This window comes from Ranitomeya variabilis, chromosome 1 (genome assembly GCF_051348905.1).
Source record: "Ranitomeya variabilis isolate aRanVar5 chromosome 1, aRanVar5.hap1, whole genome shotgun sequence".
NCBI classification, from domain to species: Eukaryota; Metazoa; Chordata; class Amphibia; order Anura; family Dendrobatidae; genus Ranitomeya; species Ranitomeya variabilis.
This window is the reverse complement of record NC_135232.1, coordinates 427767708-427788738: the sequence shown is the minus strand read 5'-3', so window position 1 is coordinate 427788738 and position 21031 is coordinate 427767708. Positions and strand designations below refer to the sequence as shown.

Genomic DNA, 21031 nt, shown 5'->3' with positions numbered 1-21031 from the left:
GGGCATTGCTGTATACTGAAAGTGTCGTATACGTCCATTCAACACAATCGCCACGCGGAGATATTGTTGATGTTCTATAAAAATTGGCAGATGGTAATACGCATCTTTTAGGTCGAGTACCGTCATAAAACAATGGGGAGACAACAGTTTTATGGTGGATCGGATAGACTCCATTTTAAAGGTTTGATTCTGCAAAAAGGTGTTCAATTTTTTAAGGTTCAATATGGTTCTGAAAGATCCATCTGGCTTTGGGATTAAAAATAGAGGGGAATAGAACCCCTTTTTTTGCTGAAGAAATGGGACTTCCACCAAAACCCCTTTGGCTAGAAGGTTCATTACCTCCTGCTCCAAAGCCTCCTGTTGTAACTGGGTTTTTAAAGAAGTCAATAGAAATGAGTCCGGCGGGACTCGGGAAAATTTTAATTTTAGGCCGAAGGTGATGATACTATTTGCCCAAATGTTCGAAGTTATTTTCTGCCATTGATCTGAGAAGGAAGACAATCTACCTCCGACAGGCAGATCTGTTCTAACGGGGTTTTTCCTCAGTTTTGTAAGGGCGCTTCCCAAAAAGTGCTCCTCTCTGTCTGGTGTCTCTAGTGGCCCAGCGATCTTGGTTCTTGAAATCCTTCCTCTTGTTAAACATGGGCTTTCGGAACGCCCTCCTATAAGATGGAAGGTAATTATTATTAGGGAAGCCCTTTTTCCTCTCCCCTGCTTTAGTCAGGATCTCGTCCAGCTTAGTACCAAATAGGTACTCACCCTGACATGGAAGACCACACAATTTGGATTTTGTCTGGGGATCGCCTTTCCAGCCCTTAAGCCACAGGGCTCTACGTGCTGCATTAGTCAGCCCCGCCGACTTGGCCGCTAAACGTATTGAGTCAGCAGATGAGTCTGCCAGGAAGGCTGTAGCACCCCTAATTAAAGGTATAGAGGCTCTCAACTTGTCTCTAGAGAGACCGTTTTTAAGTCCTTCTTCCAAGTCACTTAGCCAGACTAGCATGGACCTAGCGGTGCATGTAGCTGACACAGCCGGTTTTAGGGCTCCCGCACAAGATTCCCACGCTCTTTTAAGGAGAGAGTCGGCTTTGCGGTCCAGAGGATCTTGTAGTGAACCTGAATCCTCCACAGGTAGCAGGGATTTTTTAGATGTGGAAGCCACTGCTGCGTCTACTTTTGGGGCTTTTGACCAGGTCGAGAATTCCTCATCATTAAAGGGATAACGTCTCTTTGAAGATGGTGGTAATCCCTTCTGCCCCTGGTTTTCCCACTCTTTTAATTAAATTTTTTACTGCTGCTATCACCGGAAAGGAGGGTCTTTTCCTTTCGGACAGCCCAGCGAACATTATGTCCTGCTGTGTTTTAGGGGTCTTAGAATCCTCGATGCCCATAGTGTTACAGACGGATTTCACCAGGTTATCTATACTGTCGGTGGGGAAGCACGTATCTTGATCCTCATCCGAGGAAACATAATCCCTAGAAATATCCGAATCTGCATTCTCTAATTCGGAAGATTGGTCAGATATGGGTGAAACATACTCTCTTGTCCCCTTAGGACGCGTTTCTTTTCCCGAACTATGCAGGGCTTGTAGTTCTTCTCTAATCAACACTCTAATGTCCTCAGATTTAACCGAGGCCTCTTCCCGTAAGGTGGAATCAATGCATGGTTTACAAAGTTTCTTTGTGTAACTATCCGGAAGGGGCAGAAGACATATCGCACACTGTTTGTGTTTCGTTTTTTCAGTACATTTTGCCTACAGTGTTAGAGAAGAGGGGACAGCAATCAGCTTAATAGGGTAGATGTACACTCACCCCAGTGAAGCGTCTGTGAAGGTACCGGCTGACGAGGAGGAGACTGCAGAGGCTTGCTCTTTTTAGAAGATCCGCTCCGCTTGGAGCGGCTGCTGCTGCTGGTATGGCTGTGAGGAGTAGTTGCGGTGGCCTCAATAGAAGACATCGCAGGGTCCTGTGCCGAATCCATATTGGACGCCGGAGCGTTACTGCCGGCGTCCTTTTCACATGGGGGCCGCCATCTTCTTCCTGTTGAACCCGGAAGTGCTAATCACTTCCGGGTCGCGGCCATATTCCATATGCCCGCGCTGTCACCGGCACCAGCGCCGTCTCCTCCCTCTCCTCGGAAGCTTTTTAGCTTATACTTCCGGGGGGCATACTGGGGCTCCACGCCGTATAAGCGCTCGCCGAGGACGGCGCAGCGTTCCCCAACTACAGCGCTAACTCCCCGCAGACGTTCCGGATGAATTTCTGTGAGCCAGCACTCTCCAGCCCTGGCCTCACAGCGTCTGCCAGCAGAGGGGGGAAGCTGACACCAGGACCCCCGATGCTGCTTCCAGCTCTGGAGCCCTTGCCGTCCTCACAGGTAAACCGCGCAAGCGGCATCCAGGCTAGGCATCCTCTTCTCCGTGGATTCCCATAGGAACAGGAAACCAAACTGTGGGAGCGAGGGGGACCGCCCCTTTTATCTCTCCGTAGGGTTTCCTGTTCCTAGGGGCGGATCCCCTCTCTCAGTGGGTGCTGTCGTGGCGAAGAGAAAAACCTTTATGACCTGGGCATGTAATCCGCCAAACATTTCATCCTGGATCGAGGTCTCCTCTGGCGTATCCTGTAACTGCATGGTGTTACGAACTGCATGAAGAAGCTCATCCATATCTGCCACCGAGAAGAGATATCTCTTTCCTCTGCCCAATGATCCGTCTCTTTCCTCCCGGTCTGAAAACTCGAAATCTCTCCTTTGGAAGAGGGACTAGTCCCTCCGGTCTTTTCCGTGATGTCTGCGGTTCCGACTGGCTTGTCTGGGGAAGATTCAAGCTTGAGATGGATGCCTGAACCTCTTGACGAATCATTGTCCTCATACTGGCTAATAATGCAGTCTGTTCATCATCCACAATTTTAGATGTGCACGACTTGCATAGTGGCTTCTGTCAATTTTCCGGAAATTTAGCAGCACATATCGGGCATTTACTTTTCCCTGATTTTTTCCTTTCGGATGCGGGGATAGGAGGCTCTGCCTAGGATAGATAGAAATACATATACACCCTGTAGATAGGGAAGTAGGGGGAGGGGTGAGCATTGTGGTATGGCTTAGTATAGCCTACTCACGTGCCCCTGAAGCTGGTCAGTCCCCTCAGGTCTGGCTGTTTCCTCCATAGTGAGGACAGTTTAACCATATAGCCGAGTGCTCTTTGTCAGGATGGCCGGCGGCATAAAGACCCCCTTAAGACGTTTATATAGGATTTACCTGGTTGATCCTGCCCTCCTTACTGCCGCTGCGGTTTATCGTGCTGTAAAGCCTCCCCGAGGCCGGCGCTGCTGCCGGCACCATGCTCCCATTGCTGCCGCGACCGGAAATGACGCGGCCGCTGGACCTGGAAGTGACCACCTGGAAGCGGACTCTGGGGAACGCTGCAGCCGCATGCTGGAACCGGCTGCTGCTGGAAGCTGCCGCCGCATTCACCCCTCGGCAGAAAGCGTCCGGACTGAGAGCCTCCTGAAACGGACCCGACCCCAGGAGCAGCGCTGCACTGAGGAGGCTGAGGGACCCCCCATAACAGGTATCAGCCGCAGATGTCTTGTGACAGGGAAGGGAAAGGCTGGGCCCCCCGATCCCCACCATCTGCACAGCACGGTCGGAGGAAAGGCTTTCCGTTCCTATCCACAGTGGGACAGGAAAAACACTGGTGGGTGGAGTGGGGAGGGTCCTTTTAACCGCTTGTTGTTCCTGTCCCACTGAGGGTAAGAAGGACATCCTCCAATGGTGCTGTCAGGATGGTGAACTGGAAAATATATTTTTCTATATAATCATTTTTATTGTGTAAAATGGCCACACACAAAAAAAAAAAGATCTAAAGGAGGTTATTGTTGCAATCGTGTTGACCGGAAGAATAAAGCTGCCTTATCAATTTCACCACATGAGGAACAGCCTAAAAATAACAAAAATTCCTTAATTGCTGTTTTTTGTTAATTCTGCTTCTCATAAATCAGAAAAGAAAGTGATCAATAAAAGCTTGTGCGCCCCAATATGGTGGTAAAAGAAAAAAAAAAAAAATAATCAACTCGTCCCACAAAAAACAAGCTCTCACGTGACTGTTGGCAAAATTCTAGCCATCAAAATATGACAATTTTGCAGCAAAAAAAAAAAAAAAATGAAAGCAGCCAAACAGAAAAACCTATATCAGGCTAGAAACCAGCTTGGGTAGCATGGAAAATTAAACCAAGAAACACACGTGTGGATTCATGGATCAAGATAAAAAGCCCAAATGTTGGGGTACAAAATAGCAAAAAAAAAAAAAAAAAAGATTTTTATAAGATGGGGGTCCGTCTTATCTACCGAATTTATGGTTTCTTACCTGAGGGCCGGCAGTGGTAGAGTGGAGTCACAGGAGGCATGGTCCCTTCCTCAAGAGACCGGCGGCGGCAGAAGTGGGGCAATGCTGCAGCTGCGGGGTATCCTAGTGGTGCAATGCTGCAGGTCCGATGTCGGCAGTGAGGCAGAGCAGATGCTGCGGCCCGGTGTCCATGGTGAGCAGAGCCGAGGGCATCGTCAGTTTCTCAGTGGCCATTTTCCTGAAGCAGAGGGCCGACGAGATATCAATCTGCGCACGCGCGGCCCCCAGCGGCCATTTTCCTGAAGCCCACAGCCTCAGAAAAATGGAGTACGAAAGGCCCAGCAGAGATCTCAATCCATGCACGTGCTGCCTCTGGCGGCTCACGGCTTTAGGAAGTTGGCCTCAGGGAAACCAATGATGCACTCTGCACTGCTCACCGCCGACACAGAGCTTCAGCATTGCCACACTTCTGCCGTCGCCGGTTCCCTGAGGAAGAGACGCTGCTACACCACTCCTGCATACCCCCGGTGAGCCTGTGCTCGGATTTTAAGACACCCCCCCCCCTTTCCTTCCAAATTTTTTTGGGAAAGAAATAGAATTTGTCTTACCGGTAATTCGGTTTCTAGGAACCTTCCACGACAGTCACCTTGAAGGATGTCTCCCCGCCCTAATGGGGTACATGAAACACAAAGAGGTTAAATAACCCTCCCCTTCCTGCTATCTCCAGTGTTTCTGGACACACTAGCATGTATAGTTACCACCAAAGTGCAGGAATCATCCAATAGGAATATCAGCTAGGGAGGGAAATTAGTGCTGTTGTGGAAGGTTCCTAGAAACCTAATTACTGGTAAGACTAATTCTATTTTCTCCAGTCACCTTCCACGACAGTCACCTTGGAGTTGTACCATACCAACGTTAATTTCTTTAGGGAGGGACAACAGCTTGCAGAACTAGTCTGCCAAATGTTAGATCCCTGTCAAAATTTAGTCTATAGTGTCTGGTGAAGGTATGTACGGAAGACCAGGTGGTGGCTCTGCATATCTGCTGAGATGAAGCGTTCCCTCTTGCTGCCATGATGCAAAGACTGACCGAGAGGAGTGAGCCTTTAGCGAGGCAGGGGAGAGATTTTTTTTTTTTTTTTTTTTTTTTTACAGAATATGCATGGCAGATGGCCTGTTTGATTCAGTGTGCAATTGTGCTTTTAGCTGCTTTCTTTCCTTTATTTTGGCCTGAAAACTGAATAAAAAGATTCTGGTTAATCTTCCAGGCCTTGGACTGTTCCAGGTAAATGGAGGACCATCCTACGGACATCCAGAGCGTGGAAACTTTCTTCCTTCGCATCGGAAGGATTTGGGCAAAATCAGGGCAACACAATATCCTGACCCCTATGAAAGTCGCAGACAACTTTGGGCATAAAGGAGGGGTCTAAACGCAAAACTATACTATCAGAGTTCAGAGATAGGTAGGGCTCTTATACCAACAGGGCCTGCAATTCTCCTATGTGCCTAGCCATGGTAATTGTCACAAGGAAAACAGTCTTGAGAGTTAGGATTTTTAAAGATAATGAAGACTGGTTCAAATGGGATCCGAGTTAGACTGTTGAGCACTAAATTTAGATCCCAGGGGGGAACCCGGCTAGGGAGTCTAGGACGTATTCTGCTTGCAGAGGTCAAACAGTTTGATCCAACGGTGCCCGGCCAGGTCCTGGTCAAAAAAGGAACTAAGGCTAGGTTCACATTGCGTTAGGGCAATCCGTTTAGCGCATACGCTAGCGGATTGCGCTAACGCAATGTCACTTTAGGGCTCGCGTTTGCCGATCCCGCTAGCGCAGATGCCCGATCTGCGTTAGCGAGGAACGGACCTTAGACGCTGCAAGCAGCGTTTGAGGTCCGTCCGAAAATAACGGGACATCGCTAGCGCGTGCCGAAAATGGCATGCGCTGGCGACCAGTTAGCGCACCCATTGACAGCAATGTGCTAACAGACCCATTACATGGCGTTAATTGCAACAATTTCACCATGTAAATGAGTCCGCTAGCGGACACCCATTAACGCAATGTGAACCTAGCCTAAGGGCTGAAACCTGAACCCTCAGAGTGCTTGGGGTAAGCCCTAGCTCTAATCCCTTCTGGAGGAAACCTAGGACCTGAGCAATGTTGGGGTGGAAGGGATCAGGACATTGGGAAGATACCAGGAAGAGAACTTCTTCCTTACTTTGCCACAGAAGGCATTGGTCACTGGTTTTCTGCTCCTTGGAGAGTCTGGATTACCCTGTCCGAGACACCCCTGGCTTTTAGGAAGCTGGCTTCAGTAGCCAAGCCGCAAGGTTCAATTTGTTGAGGTTTGGGTAGAGTAGGGGACCCTGAAAAAGGAGGTCGGTCCTTTGGGGCAGAAGTAAGGGACCTTCCTGAGCCATGTCCATCAAGGCGCTGTACCAGCTTCACCCTGGCCACATTGGAGCAATTAAGATAGTCATGACCTGGTCCAACCAGATCTTCTGCAGCATCTTTGCCAGCATGGGGATTGGTGGGAAGGCGTAAGCCAGGTTGAAAACCCATGGATGGGCAAAAGCATCTATCTCCCGAGCTTCGCATGCAGGACTGAGGGAGAAGTATGTTTTTGAGTTTGCATTTTGAGCATTTGCAAATAATTAGACCTCTGGATTCCCCCATCTCGAGGTCAGGGATAGGAAGGCTGCAAGGTTCAAGCACCATTCTCCCGGATGGACATCCTTCCTGCTGAGGAAGTCCGCCTGGATATTGTCTGAGCCCTTCAGGTGTACTGCTGAGATGGACAACAGAAGTTTCTCTGCCCAGAGAAATATCCTTGCAGCAATTCTTTTTAAGCTGGCATATTTCATGCCCCCTTGGTGTTAGAGGTAGGCAACCATGTAGATACGAACATGATGGTTTTGGATGAGAGATGAAGCGGCTATCGGTGCTTTCTCCACTGCCTTCAGTTCTCTCAGGTTTGAAGATCTGGATCTTATGTCCGGGGATCACAGTCCTTGAAAATATGTTTCCTCCACCACGGTTCCCCAACCTCTTCAACTGGCGTCTGTACAAAGTACTTTCAGGGGGAGCTGATCCCAGTTCACCCAGTCGCAGGTTTCGGCAATTCAAACACCTTGAGAGGGCCAACTTCACGTGTCTGGAAATCGGAATTTTCCTGGACAGGAAGTTCTGATACTTCCGTGAGTATAGAAGGATGTGGGATTGGAGGGTTCGTGTATGTGCCTGAGCCCAGGACACTGCCTGAATACATGAAGTCAGGGACTCCAGAATGGACATGGACTCTTAAGGTCGATGACCTTTGTTGTCTAAATCTGGAGATTCTCTGACGAAGGTCACACTGACGATCCTCGGGAAGGAATGACGTCCTCTTTTCCGAGTCTAAGAGAATCCCCAGGAATTTCTTCCTTGGTGGAAGGGTGGTCTGATTTCTGAAGATTCGGGATCCAGCCTAGGGATTGGAGGATCTCCAGTGTTTTTAACACATCGCTATTCAGCCGAGATATTGATGGAGCGATGATGAGAAAATCGTCTAAATATGGAAGGACACATATTCCCTGAAGACAGATGAAGATGACTGCTTCCCGCATGACCTTTGAGAACAGCCTGGGTGCTGAGGATACGCCGAACGGGAGCGCGTTGAACTGGAAATGGGCGATCCCCTCGTTGTGGGAGACTGCGAACCTGAGAAACTTCCTGTGATCCGGATGGATTGGAACATGGTAGTAAGCTTCCTTCAGGTCTATCATAGCCATCACCCAGTTCTGTCCGATAAGGGGGATTGTCGTCCTGATTGACTCCATCTTGAACCTCCGATATTTGATGAACTGATTCAGGGGTTTTAAATTTATGATCACTCAGCATTTTCCAGAGGGCTTCCTTATGAGAAATAGGCAAGAATAATGGCTTCTGCCCATCTCCTGCTGAGGTACTTGTGAAATCACTCTCGCAAGAGATCATGTACATGGAGTAAGGAAGTATGGAGATCTGGAGACTAACGGGGTAATTCTCAGACACTGGGGGGGGGGGGGTTACTCTCAAATTCCAACTTCAGCCCAAATTGTATGGTGTGGAGGATCCACTGGTTTGTGGATATGGACTGCCATTGGGCAAGAAAATGCGAGAGTTGACCCCCCCCCCCCCCACCGGAGAGTCACTGTTTGTCAGGGGTCTGCTGTTGCTGAGGGACAGGTATGTTCCTGCCTCTACCCCCTTTCGGGTAGCTCCACTGTCCAGATTTACCTTTTCCCCTGAACTCCTTCTGAGAGGACTGTTCACGAGGGGGACGAAAAAAACGCTTCGAAGCAATTTTCTGTTCAGGAAGCGATTTTTTTCCTATGCAAAGCTTTTTTAAGGATATCGTCCAAGACTGGCCCAAATATGTGGTGTCCCTGAAAGGGAATGGCACAAAGTTTGGTCTTAGAGGTGATGTCACCCCCCCACAATTTCAGCCAAAGGGCTCTCCTAGCTGAATTAGTGAGGACTAAGGACCTTGCTGAAACCCAGATTCTCCTGAGACATCGGCTAAAAAGCCCGTTGCCTTTTGGAGAAGGGGTAGGGAGTCCAGGATCTCCTCTCTGGAGGTCCCCTGGGAAAGGTGTTCTTCCAACTTGCGAAGCCAGAGAAAAAGGGCTCTGGCGACGCATGTAGAAGCTATATTTGTTTTAAGCAAATTTGTAGGATTCCCAGGACGTTAGGTGGCTTTCTATCTTCCGATCCATAGGATCTTTTCATTGGGAAGAATCCTCGAATGGGTTAAACGTCTTCTTAGTTACTTTAGAGACCTGGACGTCAACCCTAGGGACTTCCCAATAGAATTGTCACCTTCAAGGGAAAAGCGATTCCTTAATTCTGAGGGTACGCCAAGACCCTTCTCTGGGGAAGCCCACTCCTGGAAAATAAGGTTTTGGACATTTTCATGAATAGGAAAGCCTTTTTTACCTTTGGGTTTCAGCCCCCCAAATATCTTATCTTGGACTGAGTGCTTTACCACTACTACCTCAACCCCCATGGTGTTTCTCACTATGGAAACAAGCTCTTCTATATCCCCAGAGGAGAAGTAGTATTTTTTACTATCAGGTTTAGGGGTGGATGTGGAGCCCTCATTCTCCCAAATATCCTCTGACCCTGAGGTATGAATTTCACCCGAGTCAGATTCAGCCGGTGCCATTTTCCTCTTTTTAGGTGGATGCCGCACTGGGGGGCTGGGAAAGATGCCTTGGAGGTTTGCACCTCCTACTCAGTGTTTTAATGCTGTCCAGGAGGGAGGGCTGCTCGGCAAGTAATATGTCATCCGTGCAGGGTTGGCAGAGTCTTCTTGTAAGCAGAAGGAAGCCTGGAACCACAAACACCACACTTGCGGCTGGGTTTGCTCTTTGGGGCAGAGACCTTTTCTCCCTAAAAAGAGAGAGAAGGTATACTAAATGACCCATAACTATCAATGCCTGGACAGAGAAGGACCAGCCCAGCTACTCAAGGTAGGAGAGTGAACGCTGGGTTCTGCAGACGCAGCTGTAGGTTTGTCGCAGTCCATGGTCAGAACTGTCACCAGTGAGAGACACTGCGTCTTACCTGGAGGCTCTTGACCAGGATATGAAGACATCGAGGTCCAGTGTCAATTTTGTGCTGCTCCTGCCCTTGGTCCATAGGGAGGATCCCGGGAACGACCTTAGCAGCGGCCAAGGCACCAGAGCCCCTGGACCGCAAGAGGCGGCGCGTGTTTTCCAGCATGGAGGCCTCAGGACGCGAACCGGATGTGCACCGAAGACATCACTTCTGGAGCGCGCGGAATCCGGAACTTCAGCAGCAAGCTGGGAGGACGCCGGGGAGCTTCGGGAGGACCCCGGCAGCACATCACCGCCTCGCTTTACTCCCCGGAAAGGCGCGGGAGGGACGAGAAGGAGGTCCCGAGTCACATGGGCCATGGAGACGGAAGCAGCCACATGGAGGAGAGGAGAACCACCCGACCTCAGCTGCCCGGCATGGTAAGGCTTTTCCAAGGGCTCCGCTTGCCGGCCGCAGCAGCACCTGAGACGTACCTCTTCCTACCCCACTGGGGAACAGGAAAAACATTGGAGATAGCAGGAAGGGGATGGTTATTTAACCTCTGTGTTTCCTATCCCCCATTAGGGCGGGGAGACATCATCCAAGGTGACTCATGGAAGGTGACTGGAGAAAGTGCATCTTCTAGTCTGACAAAATCAGTATTCAAATCGCCTTAAAGGCACACTAGACAATACACAACACATATATAATGGTCAGATATGCAAATACAAGTGTGGTAGAACAAAAGATATAAGCATAATATATGGGTTAATTACCAATAGGTGAAAGGCCTGGCTTGTTTTAAGTTCCCAAAATGGGGTCACTTGAGACTTGAGGGAGGATGGGGGGGGGGGGGGGAATTCTGCTCTTCTAGCACTTAGGGATTCAGTATATGGGGTCCGCAAATTATTGCAGGAAAATCTGCAATCCAGGAGGCACATACAGCTACATATGGGGTATTTATATATGCTGCAGAAATTGCTGAACAAATTTTGGTGCCATTTTTACCCATTTCCCCTTGTGAAAAGGTGAAATCTGGGGTTGAAACAAAATTTATGGTAAAAATGTACCGTAATTATTTTTTCCTTCACTGCCCAATGGTATAAAATTCTGACACACCTGTGGTGTCAATATGACTGCTTCAACCCTAGACCAATTCATCAATAGGTGTAATTGTATGGGGTCTCTTATGTGGAGTTCTGCTGTTCTGGCACCACAGGGGCTCTCCCAGTGGGCCATGGCCCCCACAAAGCATAACAGTAAAATGTTATATCGAATATAGAATGAAAAAAATGTAGTCTAAAAACTGTGTGGGAAGAATTTTCTTCTTCATTTTCATAGATCAACATTGTAGAATTCTGTGAGGCAACGGGGGGTTCAAGGTGCTCACCACTAGAGAGAAGCAAATTTTCTCCGGGACCCTCATATTATTCGGGGGGGGGGAGAGAATGGAAAATGCATGCTTAGTTTAAATAAACGGAATCCATCGCCAAATTCCATCATTTGACATATCCGGCGCCAAAGGGTCCCATTACAGCAGGCGACGGATCCGTGTCCATTTTTTCGATGGACACAAAAAACGTTCCTATGTCAGTTTTCTCTGGCCGACTGACAGATGAAACGTGAGGCCATCCGTCGCTAATACAAGTATGAGAAAAAAAAACGGATCTGGTGGCAATTTTTTCAAAACTCGCCGGATTGTGCCTGACGGCAAAAAACTGATATATGAAAGGGGCATAAGCTGCAGAGGAAACCAGGCTTCCTGGATCACGCCAGCCAATCAGCTGATCGGCAGCGCAGCTGCATGTGTCGCAGCTGTATGTGTCGCAGCTGTGTGACACTCACAACACATGCATGGAGAGCCCAACAAACAGGCTCTCCATGCATGTGTCGTGACTGTCACTTCAAATGTGATGTGGTCCCTAAAAAAAGGTTTTGTAAATTCTGTTGTAAAAGTGAGAAGGCAATTGTCAACTTTTAGGCTATGTGCACACGTCAGGATTTCTTTCAGAAATTTCCTGAACAAAACCGGACATTTTCTGCAAGAAAACTGCATGCGGTTTTTTTGCGCATTTTTTTCCGGAGCTAGCCAAAGCATTAAATAGCGGCAAAAATGCGAAAAATCCGCAAAATTAATGAATATGCTGCGTTTTTTACCGCGATGCATTTTTTTCGCGGAAAAAAACGCATCATGTGCACAAAAATTGCAGAATGCATTAAAAATAATGAGATGCTTATGTATGCATTTTTTCTGCGAAAAACAGCTGAAAAAACGAGAAAAAAAACTTGAAAAATCCTGAACGTGTGCACATAGCCTGAACCCTTTTAACTTCCTAAAAAAATATGATTCAAAAATTGTGCCGATTTAAAGTAGACACGTGGGAAATACTCAATCTACTTACCGGTAGCGGTGTTTTTCAGGAGCCCATGACAGCACTAACGAGAGAGGGGATCCGCCCTTCAGGGACAGGAAACCTACAGACATAAAAGGGCGGTACCTCTCTCCCGCATCAGTTGGATTACAGAGCATGAGAGGACCTCCTTGGTTAGTAGCACATAATTTATACATTCCACCATGTGACTAAACTTAAAATTTTATATAAACAAGTGGTGATAAGCCATACCAGCAAAAAGGGAGGAAATGTAAGGGTGCTGTCATGGGCTCCTGAAAAACACCGCTACAGTAAGTAGCTTGAGTATTTATTCAGTCGCCATGACAGCACCAACGAGAGAATTATAGAGAAAAGAGTCTTAGGGAGGGACTACTGCTTCCAGCAACCTTTTACCAAACGTGAGATCGGAGGAGCCACCCAGATCTAGTCTATAATGCTTAAAGAAAATAGATGGAGATAACCCTGTGGCCGCCTTACATAGGTCCTCAATCGAGACCTCCGACCTTGCCGCCCAGGATGTCGCCATGGCTCGAGTGGAATGAGCTCTTATACCTTCCGGAATTTCTAGGCCACCTGCTGAATAAGCCAAAGATATCCCTTCTCTAATCCATCTACCTAAGGTGTTTTTGGACACCCTAAACCCTTTCCTGACTCCCTAAAAGGATATGAATAAAGAACTCTTTTTCCCAAGGGTCTGTTAATGCAATATATCTGAGCTGACATCTTTTTACATCTAACGAATGAAGTTTAAGTTCTTTTTGATTTGTGGGATTAGGACAAAAAAATGGGGAGATTTATCTCCTGTAGTCTGTGGAACTGTGTGACGCTACCTTTGGAAGGTAAAGAGGATCAGTTCTTAATACTACCCTATCATCTCTAAATTGAATGTATGGAGGCTGTCTAGAGAGGGCTTGTAGATCACTAACTCTCCTTGCCGATGTGAGAGCGACCAAAAGAGCTGTCTTAAAGGACAGGACTTTTATAGGAGCAGATTTAATAGGTTCAAAGGGGGCTTCAGTTAAAGCTGTAAGTACCAAGTTTAAATCCCACGGGACTAGTTTTTTTCTTAACAATGGGTCTCGAACTAGCCGCTGCTTTGATGAATCTAGCAATCCAGTAATTGCTAGCTAAATTACAATTGTATAGCGCCCCTAAAGCTGACACATGGACTCTAAGGCTAGGTTCACATTGCGTTAGGGCAATCCGTTAAGCGCTTAGCGCTAGCGGATTGCGCTAACGTAATGTTTCTCTAGGGTCCGCGTTCGCCGTCCCTGCTAGCGCAGATCCCCGATCTGCACTAGCGAGGAACGGACCTCGGGCGCACCTCGGACGCTGCAAGCAGCGTCCGAGGTCCGTCACAAAAAAACGGCACATCGCTAGCGCGTGCCGAAAATGACATGCGCTAGCGATGCGCTACAGGGAAAAATCACATTGCTGTCAATGGGTGCGCTAAGGGACCCGTTGCACGGCGTTAATTGTGACAATTACGCCGTGCAACGCAGTCCGTTAGCGTTAACCCATTAACGCAATGTGAACCTAGCTTAAGGGTGCTTGTAGCTAGACCCATCTCTAGACCTCTCTGCAGGATCTCCAGAATCTTAGTAATACTGACTTTTTGACCAATCTCTGATCCTGAAAAACAGTCAAGAATTTTTTCCAGACTAACAAATATTTGTCGTGGAAACCTTACTGCTTTTTAGTAAAGTATTAATCAGTCCTTGTGAAAACCCCCTCTATCAGTAATGTCCCTTCAAATTCCACGCCGCCAGATGTAAATTGGACACTCATAGATGGAGAATTGGACCTTGGGAGAGGAGGTCTGGGAGAATCCAAGGCTGAGAAATGGATATTTTCCTCAGCCACCGAAACCACGGCCTCCTGGGCCAGAACGGCGCTATTAGGATTACCCGAGCTCTGTCCTCCCGTATCTTCCTCAGAACAATCGGGCTCAAGTTCAATGGGGGAAAGGCATAGGCTAGGTTGAAATGCAATGAAATTAGGAGGGCGTCCACCTCGTACGGATTGTCTCTGGGGTTTAGGGAGCAAAACCGGTGACTCTGTTCTCTTTGCTGGCGAAGAGGTCTATATCTGGGCACCCCCATAGAAGTCTGATCTGGTTGAAGACGGTCTGATTGAGAACCCAATCGCCTTGCCTGAGTTTTCTGCGACTTAGATAATCGGCCATGATGTTGTTTTCCCTTTATATGAAGAGATGTGAGCGACAGTAGAGGAGTTTCGGCTATCTGAAAGATACCACCCGCCACTTCCATTAGGGATCTGGATCGGGTTCCCCCCTGATGATTAATATAAGCTACGGTTACCTGGTTGTCTGAAAATAGCCTGACGTGTCAGCCCTGTAAGGACATAAGGAAATAACTTAGAGCTCGTTCTACTGCCAATATCTCTTTAAAGTTGGAAGATAAGATTTGTTCGGAATGTGACCAAACTCCCTGGACCCACATATCACCCATATGTGCTCCCCATCCCATGGGGCTAGCATCTGTGGTCACCACTGGAGATATATGGTTTATCCAGGGAACACCTGTACGCAGGTTTGGTGTGTGTAACCACCAACGTAAGGAATGTATAGAAGCATCAGACAAGGAAAAAGTACTATCAAGGTGGCCTTCTTACTGACGAGTATTGCACAGTATATCCCACTGTAGGACTCTGGTGTGGTACTGGGCCCAAAGAACCGCCGGGATACAAGACGTGAGTGAACCTAATAGTGACATTGCCCCTCTTAATGTGACTGATGGATTGTTAATGACCTTGAGAGTTTGCTGTCGAATTTGGTCTACCTTTGAGTCTGGTAGGCGGCATTCTTGCAACCTGGAGTTTAAGATAAGAGTATAAGAATTCCTGGGTCTCAAGGGCTGTAAACGTGATTTTTTAAAAATTAATAATCCATCCCAAACCTTGTAAGGCTGAAATTACTCTTGCTAGTTGGGTCGAGCAGTGTGATTGAGTGTCCTATGATCAACAGGTCATCCAGATATGGAACCACTAGAATATCCTGTTCATGAAGATGTGCCATGACCTCCACCATTATCTTGTGAAAACACGAGGGGCAACCAACTCCAAAGGGGAGTGCCCTGTATTGGAAGTGTTTTACTGCCCCTCCTAGTGAGACTGCCACTCTTAAAAACTGTTGGTGGTCTGCGTGTATAGGAACATGAAAATAGACGTCTAAGATCCAAGACGACCATGAAACACTTGTCAAACAATAGCTTTATTGCCTGTAGGGTCCAGTCAGGGACAGGAAATCAACTGATGCGGGAGAGAGATACCGCCCTTTTATGTCTGTAGGTTTCCTGTCCCTGAAGGGCGGATCCCCTCTCTCGGTGCTGTCATGGCGACTAAATAAATGTTATTTATTAACTATTGTGTGACATAACTGATTTAAGTCTCACCAAAACTGACGCTTTTTAGATTGGTTAAAAAGTATGAACTTTATTTCAACATATCAATAAAAACACGTAAAAAATATTGTAAATGGGAAAAGAAGAAATAGTACAAGAAAGGAAAGGTGGGTATGACATTAAAGTGGCATAGTTACATCAGGTGCATGAAAGGGCTATAATAATCAGTATCCAGAGAATAATAATAAATGTATATTTTCAATCTAAATAGGTCTTGGAACATGCATTATATACAATACATCAGCTCAGACTGCAAGCACTAGGAGTCGAGCACCACAAATATAAGGTGCATAATTTAAATAGTAAACATTTTTGTGCAAAAAAATGCATACAACACAGATCAACAAAGTGACAGAGCACCACCACTTGCGGGGCTGAGGTATATATTAATAAAACCCCAAATGCACACCATGAAAAACATTTACCTTATTAAAGCCAGCAGCCAGGGACCCACCACGCGTTTCGCTACTGAAAGCTTCGTCACTGGAGATTATGTATTGTATATAATGTATGTTCCAACACCTATTTATATTGAAAATATACATTTATTATTATTCTCTGTGGATAACTGTCACTTTGATGCCATACCCACCTTTCCTTGGTGGGCATCAGTTTTGGTGAGATTTATATTGATTTTTGATGGTATCTATTATTGAGTTCCTTTATTGGTGTTGATAACTGATTTAAGGGCATAAAAATTAAAAGTTTTAAATTTTCACCAAATTTCCAATTTTTTCACAAATAAACACAAATCACAGTGACCAAATTTTACCACTATTTTGATGTACAAAATGTCACAAAAAAATAAAACTCTCAGAATCAGTGGGATCCATTGAATCGTTCCAGAGTTATTACCTCAAACTGCATTGGTCAGAATTGTAAAATTTGGTCTGGTCAGGAAGATGAAAAAAAAAGAATGGGTTGGGGAAAGGGTTTTTTTTTTTTCTTTTTTTTTAAATGTTTTTATCTTTATATAATAGTCCCCTTCGGAGACTTGAAACCGTGATTGTCTGATCACGTGCACTGCTATGTATAGCAGAAATCACAATCTCCTAGGAAGGCCAGCCAGGAGCTGGTGTTCACAGAAATATCATAATGACAGCCACAAGGGTCATCAGCAGACCCCCAGCTGGGCGCCACCACATGAAGAGGACATCTATTGGCAGGATGAATGATGCGCTTCTGGATGTTAAGTTAAATTTAACAGGTTAACAGCTGCAGGTGGAGCAGGTGGAGAACTACTCCACCTACAACTGTAAAAGTCACTTGATGACTGATTAAATCAGTCATGTGCAGGAGAAAGATGCAGGAACAGCATGTGAGCCCACATCAAAGTCAGGGGCAAGACAAATGACGTAAATATACATTATATGTCATGAAGGGGTTAAAGAGTACCTATCAGCACGATTTTGTAGTGTAAACACATGGTTGTGATACTAATTACATTCATACCTTTGGTGAACAGATCTGCTTTGTTCTTTAATCACCATCTGAATTTTTTCTGCCAAGTAGATTTAGGAGCACAGGTGTTGCACTGTGCACTGGGTCGTCTTCTCCCCAGCCCCTCTGCCTGCCTCTGGTCTGACTGACCGGTCATAGCGGAGATTTTAGAGGAGGCAGATCATTTATGGACAGGAGGCAAGCGGACGGGCTGAGGAATCACAGACATGGAGAAGACCAGTCCACAAAGCTGAGTTCTTTTCACCAAAGGTATGAATCAGTATTATCGCACCTTCACAGCCATGTCTTTACATGATAAAATCATGCTGAGAAGTGCTCTTTAGTGTTTGACAAGTGAGGTGCATGTGATTTGCTACCAACACAAAAAAATACTGCACATTTGGAAACCTTTCCAACTGACAATAGGTCGCAATGTGACACCATGGGAAATTGACATGTGCAAAGCTGCCATTTCAGCCCCAGCTATTACTACTCCATCCAAGTAGAAGAATTAAAAGCATTCGTTGTGGAAATTCGATAGGACAATTTGCACTGCAGACTCCCATTTAGGAGAAAATCAGCATATTAAAAAAATAAAAATGTTCAAGTAACAATTTTGAACGCTATACAGAAAAATAGATTTTACTGCAGAAAATACTCATAGAAGGAAACAAAAGCAGTAACTTTGGGACCCTCAAGGCCTTGAGCACACATTTCGGATGTGCAGTGGTTAACACCATACTACAAGTGAAGGATTTCTAACCCCTTTCTGCCAGCTGACAGAATAGTACATCAGCTGGCAGTATCACCCGCTTTGAGGTGGGCTCCAGCGGTGAGCCCACCTCAAAGCCGCAAAATGTCAGCTGTTTTCAACAGCTGACATGTGCCCGCAATAGGCACGAGCGGAATCGCGATCCGCTTATCAACTAGTTAAATGCTGCTGTCAAACTGACAGTGGCATTTAAAGGGAACCTATCACCCCGTTTTTTTCGGTATGAGATAAAAATACTGTTAAATAGGGCCTGAGCTGTGCATTACAATAGTGTAGTTTGTGGACCCCGATTCCCCACCTATGCTGCCGAAATACGTTACCATAGTAGTCATTTTCGCCTGTCAATCAGGCTGGTCAGGTCGGATGGGCGTGGCTTCTTCCCCCAGATATTGCGTAGTTTTCCGTTGGTGGCGTAGTGGTGTGCGCATGTCCAAGGTCCCCAATCCTGCACGGGGGGGTGAAAATAGCAGCGATGTCCGTTATTCCATTGGTGGTCGGTGGGCGCGGCCATCTTCCTTTGGCCGCGCGTGCGCAGAAGCGGCGCTCTGCTGGCCGCGGCTTCAGGAAAATGGCCGCCGCGATCTCCATCTGCGCACGCGCGGCATCCCGCGGCCATTTTCCTGAAGCCGCGGCCAGCAGAGCGCCGCTTCTGCGCACGCGCGGCCAAAGGAAGATGGCCGCGCCCACCGACCACCAATGGAATAACGGACATCGCTGCTATTTTCACCCCCCCGTGCAGGATTGGGGACCTTGGACATGCGCACACCACTACGCCACCAACGGAAAACTACGCAATATCTGGGGGAAGAAGCCACGCCCATCCGACCTGACCAGCCTGATTGACAGGCGAAAATGACTACTTTGGTAACGTATTTCGGCAGCATAGGTGGGGAATCGGGGTCCACAAACTACACTATTGTAATGCACAGCTCAGGCCCTATTTAACAGTATTTTTATCTCATACCGAAAAAAACGGGGTGATAGGTTCCCTTTAACAAGCGCTGCCAGCGGCGCAGCCGGAAGTACGCGCACCGCTCACCCTCGTCACGTGATTGGGAGTCATCGGTGCGTTGCCATCACAACCAGAGGTCTCCTCGAGACCTCTATGGTTGTTGATTGCAGATTGCTATGAGCAAGGTGGCCCCTGTCGTCGGCGATCAGCAAGCCTGTAATTCTGCTGCACAGAGGTGATCTGTGAATCACTTCTATGTAGCAGAGGTGGTCAAGTAGTGAATGCTTCTAGCCTCCCATTGAGGCTGTTGAAGCATGCCAAAGTAAAAAAACATTTAAAAAAATGTGGATAAAAATATATAACAAAAAATAAAAAACCTACACATTTGGTATCGCAGCGTTCAGAATCACCTGATCAATGAAAAAAAAAAAAAAAGAGGATTAACCTGATCACTAATCGGCGTAGCGAGGAAAAATAAAAAATTTACTTTTTCTTGGTCGCCACGACATTGCATTAAAATGCAATAACGGGCGATCAAAAGAACATATCTGCACCAAAATGCTATCATTAAAAATGTCAGCTCGGCACGCAAAAAATAAGCCCTCACCCAGCCCGAGATCACGAAAAATAGAGACGCTACGGTATCGGAAAATTGCTAATTTATTTTTTTGGGGTTTTTTTAAGCAAACTTTGGAATTTTTTTTTACCACTCAGATAAAAGAGAACCTAGACATTTGGGGTCTATGAACTCGTACTGACCCGGAGAATCATAATGGCAGGTCAGTTTTGGCATTTAGTGAGCCTAGCAAAAAGCCAAACAAAAAACAAGTGTGGGATTGAGCTTTTTTTTGCAATTTCATTGCACTTAGAATTTTTTTCCCGTTTTCGGTTACACGACATGGTAAAACCAATGGTGTCATTCAAACGTACAGCTCGTCCCGCAAAAAAACAAGCCCTCACATGGCCATATTGACGGAAAAAATAAAAAAGTTATGGCTCTGGGAAGGAGGGGAGTGAAAGACAAAAGAAAAAAAGCTCCGGGGGTTAAAACACCATTTACATGTGGCAGAAAGTGCACAAAACGATGCAGATTTCTACCCTTTGCAATGCTTTATATACAGAGCCATAATCCACAACATGGGTTATATACGGATTTGGTTGAAGATTTCCAGCCAAATCCATGGAGGAAATGTGGGGCCTCAGTGAGAATAGCAGGCTCTGCTACCGATGGTGAACCTGTAGCTGCAGCACAACCCACAAAAGCATAGCCGCACCACACAGTAGGGCAGAGCAGTGGGCAAACTGCAAGCACTCCACAATTCCAGCACATGAGGCTACAGTACACAGTCGCCTCACTGTAATGGGCACGGAACAGCCAGTGCGGGGCTAATGACTCCACATAACTGCCCCCTTTTCCAGCAGACACCTCCACACAGAGGCCACCAGCTGTCACAACAACGTACAGGTATCGTCACCGTCGCCCTTCTGCTCCGGAGCAACATGGCGGAACTGGCAATGCGGCCGGGAACAGCTTCCTCGCTCTGAGGTAAACGGGCAAATCAGGAGACGGAAGAAACCCGCGGAACGCAGCATGGGTCAGCCAAACTGATCCTTCACTGTAGGAAATTCCCGCTCTGCAGCTGAACCAATCACAGGTCGTCGGCAGTGTCTTTAAGGACTACGTCATCAGCAGTCATCCAATCAGCGGCTTCGGAATTCCTCCAGAGACCAGAGAGCGTTCAGGTTTGGTTACCAGGACGTTGCTATGCGAGGCAGTCTCTATAACCATTCACTATAATGAAATCCCAGATTTCAATATAAACTGCCAGCAGTGCACTCACAGATTGTATTATCCCACTAGGGTTAATTCCACAGTACAAGTATATTCTATAACCCATGAGGGTTAATTCCACAGTACAAGTATATTCTATAACCCATGAGGGTTAATTCCACAGTACAAGTATATTCTATAACCCATGAGGGTTAATTCCACAGTACATGTATATTCTATAACCCATGAGGGTTAATTCCACAGTACATATATATTCTATAACCCATGAGGGTTAATTCCACAGTACATGTATATTCTATAACCCATGAGGGTTAATTCCACAGTACAAGTATATTCTATAACCCATGAGGGTTAATTCCACAG

General features: G+C 46.8%; 1 protein-coding gene across 2 annotated transcripts in view; it reads right to left on the bottom strand.

Moving 5' to 3' along the window:
• Window positions 1-20523, bottom strand: part of LOC143763352 (RNA exonuclease 1 homolog) — a 210104-nt gene extending 189581 nt beyond the window's left edge. For both annotated transcript variants that reach the window (XM_077249273.1, XM_077249272.1), the window contains exon 1: window positions 20340-20523. In XM_077249273.1, coding sequence (XP_077105388.1) covers window positions 20340-20469 — 130 coding nt within the window. In that variant the 5' untranslated portion in view covers window positions 20470-20523. The remainder of the gene's footprint in view (window positions 1-20339) is intronic.
• Between the last annotated feature and the right edge of the window lie 508 nt (window positions 20524-21031).